Source organism: Vicia villosa, linkage group LG1 (assembly GCF_029867415.1).
Source record: "Vicia villosa cultivar HV-30 ecotype Madison, WI linkage group LG1, Vvil1.0, whole genome shotgun sequence".
NCBI classification, from domain to species: domain Eukaryota; kingdom Viridiplantae; phylum Streptophyta; class Magnoliopsida; order Fabales; family Fabaceae; genus Vicia; species Vicia villosa.
This window is the reverse complement of record NC_081180.1, coordinates 18,219,847-18,224,445: the sequence shown is the minus strand read 5'-3', so window position 1 is coordinate 18,224,445 and position 4,599 is coordinate 18,219,847. Positions and strand designations below refer to the sequence as shown.

Below are 4,599 nucleotides of genomic sequence, written 5' to 3'. Positions count from 1 at the left end.
CCCCGAAAGTACTTTTTTTTCGGGTTGAAGCGTATATTTTTGGGTTGAAGCGTATATTATATTGTTGTACACTCTTGAACACCCGTTGAAGGTGTTGAGCATGAAACTCCTCTTGGTCGGATTTTACGGCCATATAATCCAAATCAATTCAACTTACTCTATATTACAATCAAATTTACCAAATCAATTTTAAAATCAAACCCATTAAATTACCATATTTTATTTATGGAATACAAGCTATTATTATTTTAAAAATCAAATCAAATCTCATCTCACAAATTTTATTGATAACCATATTCCTTTATTTACTATTTACATAACCAAATAGTGTGTTCTTTGTGCAATGATAAATTGAAAGCATTTGTCAATACTTCATTTATAATACATAAAAGATAATTTCAGTAGACGAATTGGCAATAGCTAAATATGACATTTATCAGTTCAATTAAGTTTTCTTAATTCACATCCATGTATCAATGATACCTCTGCATCAAATAATGTTTAGCACTATCATACTTAGCGTGGGGGTGAGGATTAATATTTTAATCATATCACTGGTTAACTACACGTTACCAGCCAGAAAACCCTCCCTAAGCAAGGATAATATAATTCAGCAAACGTGTTCCATCTGTTGTTTATGTAGTATGTACAATTTAGTCTGATAACATATTCACAGTATAAATTTTTGTTGGCCATTTTACATTAATGCAAATAATAACTAAATAAATATGATGAACCATAAAGAAGATTTTCAAATTGGCAAGGGGAATAGCATTTCAGAACTTCATGCATGAGCTAGAACTGTATATATGTACAATGGTAAGTCTTAACACTCCACATGCAGCTGACAGAATGAAAGATGTGCAATCCTGCAACTGAAACCAGAGAGGGACTAGTGGCGTAAACTTGAATATAAATCTTGAAGACTGGTGTATAATGGTTGAGCAGCCTTTGGTCTGTCCACCAAGCCTAGTAGAATATCAGTTGTGGTGAGATAAGGATCACCATAAAACCGCAGATTGGCATCCATCCGGGTTGCAACTATATTTCCTTCCAATGATACTCCTACAAATGCACCTACAATATGACAACACTTTGGGCTGTTAATTATAGTACTACTAGCAATAAATATGGATAAAATTTCTTTATAACTAACTACCTTTACTGCAACTGTAAGTGTAACACATGCCAGAGCCCCTGTCACCAGCACGAAGATCTGCCTCGGCCACTCTCCCAATAGGCCCTGCTGCAACACTGCAACCAGCCCCAAGAGAAAAATGCATGCGACTGCAGAACGTCTTCACAGCTTTCGTATCATGAAGAACAACTATAAAATCCATAAGTTCACCGCCAATCTAGAAATACAAGATAAACTCATTAATCAGTCAAAAAAAGAAAGTGTAACCAAACTAACACAATCAATTATCCTTGAAGAAAACATTGATATCCTTTACTGACTTCCTATTGTTGGGGTAGTATTTAAATGACATACTAACTTGTGCTCTAAGGGTCAAGTTAAGAAACTCACAAATATAAAAAAAATATATATATAGAAAGTTGTGTTGAAATAAAAATCAACTTTGAACTTTTAGAAAAGTCAATACACAATTTACAAAGCAGAACTTCTACATTTGATTTATTAAGCTGCACCCTTAGGGCACAAGTTAGCATTTTCCTATTTAAATTTGATCAAGCGATAGCTTAGAAAGGACTACTACCAATGGAGAAGTGATTCATGCTAATAAGAAAACATCAAGAATATTCATGCCAATCAATTTCAGAATACAAGAAAAGAACAAATTATAAACATATGCATATTTTAAAACAGAACTCTTTTACCGGTTTTTTAATTACACCAACACAGTTAGCATAACCATAGTGATACAATTTTACACATGAACTAAACCCATGTCTAATCTCCTTACCTGAGCACCCCATCCTAAACCCAAGGAGAATATAGCTGATGGTGCAGACCATGATCCATCATGTCTCCGTGCAACAACCAAACCAGTACCCACTTTGTAAGAGACCAGTGCACCTGCTTTGATAACTGTCAAAATTGCAAGACCTTGGGCACTTTTGAGAACAGATAAAGGGATGGACTTCTCAGGATTGGATTTGGCCACCTACCAATACACAAAGTATTTCAAATAAAAGCAGTAAACGTATATTCTAAAAAATATTGTACCTAGAAACTTGATGGATACAATAGTAAAGCACTCACTGCAACAATTATAATCTAAACCCATACTACAAAAACATTAATATTCGGACATAATATGCAAATACTTATTAGAACTCTACACTGCAGCATTAGCAAACACCCCAGGCATAACAAAATAGAAGCAATGCTAACATGGGCATAATATTTAAAAAAGGGAAGCTTGCTCAACGAAATTAAAAAATCAAGCTAGCAAACCTGACAGTAGTTTCTCAATGTATTGGATGCTTTATATATCTCATGCTCCATAGACAAACCAATAGGAAGATTAAGCCACCCTCTGGCACTAGTCCAATCCATGACATCATGCTTAGCTGACTGCACAGCATTGCTTATGGTGTTGATAAGAACGCCTTGTAAAGGATCAAGCCTATCATAGCAGGAATCACAAACCCTCTGAGGATTCCTTTCCCTGAACCTGACAGGCAATAAACACCGCCCCTTGGTACATATTCGACAGAAAATCCCTCCACAAAACCGGCAATGATGTCTTCCCCGTGTAAGTGCAGTAAACGCAGCATTACACTGCATACAAACAGTAGTAGAACTATCAGGCAGCCACTCAGGTGGTTCAGCTTCAAGCACCTCCTTGTAGGAACTATACTCAGCCCCATTTGGCAGAAAAAGTGGCGGTGCACTCGGCGTGTACACAGAAGAATCAAGAAAAACATCTCCATCATTTCCAGAGCCAAGAAACGATACATTCGAACTCGGTAATTGCTGATTTTCATCAACACTCATACCCTTGTTTCGTCCCGTCAAAATAGAAAAAATCCCAGAAAGCACGTTCTTCAAATTCACATCAGGAGTCATATTAGACCGAGTAACACGATGAGCCTCGTCATTTGACTCATAACCTCCATCAAACAAGTCATCATCCTCATAAGAAAACTTATATGAATCATAAGATACCTCTTGGTTTCTGAACTTTTCGGCCAATGGTCCACTAGTGTTGCCAGACTCAGGCTCAGGTTCAGACCATGTAGACTCACCATGGCGATTCATATCATCATAACCAACATGGGGTTTCCCCTTTTCTAATTTAGAAAGTGAAGAGTACGCAACTCTACCATCAGAGGAAGCCATTCATCAACAAAACTACACTACTGCATGCACTTACTAAAACTGCAATAAAAGGTTTGTATGAGAAAAACGTAACATATCATAAAAAGGAAACAACTTTAGGAGGGAAAACGATGCTTAAAGTTTTGATTTTTATTTAAATGGAAAAAAATTTGAACTGATGCAAACAATATTACTGGGAAATATAAATTGAGCATCGATCGTGGAAGTATAATAGGGTAATTTACGAAGAATCGAGCTATTGAGGAATTCGAAATTAGGGTTTGATAAGAAAAACGAAAAGGGGGGTAAACATGGTGAAGGAGAATTAGATGAAGAGTAATACTAACCTTTGATTGGAAAGATGGAGCTGCGAAGCTTGATTGAGAATCGAAAATGGAAGGGGGGTCGATGATGAGAGCGAGAGAAGGAGAGAGAAGCTCGGAAGCAACGTTAGTGTTGAATTTGGATTATCTGATAACTTGTCTCAGCTGCAATCACTACCTATAAAACGGTGTCGTTTACACGAAAACATGTGTTTGCGTAGCAGTGTGATTATCCATCGGGTCAGCCGACCAAGAGTCCTATATTTTAAGCGATTTTCTTATTTCACAACCCATGGGTTAAAGAAAGATCTTTTGTAATTTCAATTTTGTCCTTCTAAAATTAGAAATATATTTTTGATTTGTACCATCTTTTGTTGAGAATCAAGTGTGAGGAAGAAGTCTCACATTGATTAGAAAATGAAAGATAGAACACTTTATAAGTGAGAGAACCCACACACCTATCACCTTAAGGTTTTAGGTGGAGATGTGGTGTGTCTCTCACAAAGGCGTGTCCCAAGTAAAGAATGCTCTCTCATTTGAACCCCCTAGAGTTGTCTCCAACAGTGGTATCAAAGCCTTGATGATGCATCAAAGAAAATATGCAAGTGAAATTTCCAAGAGATTTGAGATGGAAGAATGCAATTCGACCTCAACACCTGCTGAAACAAGATTGCAACTGTAAAAAAAACCAGATGAAGAGGATGTCGACCCAACCCAATACATAAGATTTATTGGGTCATTGAAATACCTTTGTCACACAGGGCCTGACTTAGCATACAGTGTAGGTATGATAAGTAGATTCATGCAGAAGCCAAAGGTATCGCACCTAGTAGCGGCGAAGAGGATACTGAGGTATCTGAAAGGAACTCTTGACTATGGCATTCTGTTTCCTGCAGCTGATAAGGGAAAAGAATGCAAATTAGTGGGTTACACCGACTCGAGTTGGTGTAGTGATGTTGAGGATCGAAAATCCACAATAGGATATGTGTT

General features: G+C 37.0%; 1 protein-coding gene across 1 annotated transcript; it reads right to left on the bottom strand.

Moving 5' to 3' along the window:
- Positions 1-606: 606 nt before the first annotated feature.
- Positions 607-3,824, bottom strand: LOC131630078 (uncharacterized). The gene is made up of 5 exons (XM_058900876.1): positions 3,634-3,824; positions 2,420-3,346; positions 1,926-2,126; positions 1,160-1,355; positions 607-1,077 (listed from the first exon to the last, which is right to left on the bottom strand). Exons 2-5 carry the CDS (start codon positions 3,305-3,307, stop codon positions 893-895), a joined length of 1,470 nt encoding a protein of 489 aa, XP_058756859.1. The 5' UTR covers positions 3,308-3,346; positions 3,634-3,824; the 3' UTR covers positions 607-892.
- Between the last annotated feature and the right edge of the window lie 775 nt (positions 3,825-4,599).

What these genes read in the sequence shown, in the direction of transcription:
- LOC131630078 (XM_058900876.1), bottom strand. Translation starts at nt 3,307, where the DNA reads ATGGCTTCCTCTGATGGTAGAGTTGCGTACTCTTCACTTTCTAAATTA. An exon ending in CATTGAGAAACTACTGTCAG is followed by an intron (nt 2,127 to 2,419) that starts GTTTGCTAGCTT and finishes GTGTATTGGTAG; the next exon opens with GTGGCCAAATCCAATCCTGA. An exon ending in GTTTAGGATGGGGTGCTCAG is followed by an intron (nt 1,356 to 1,925) that starts GTAAGGAGATTA and finishes TTGTATTTCTAG; the next exon opens with ATTGGCGGTGAACTTATGGA.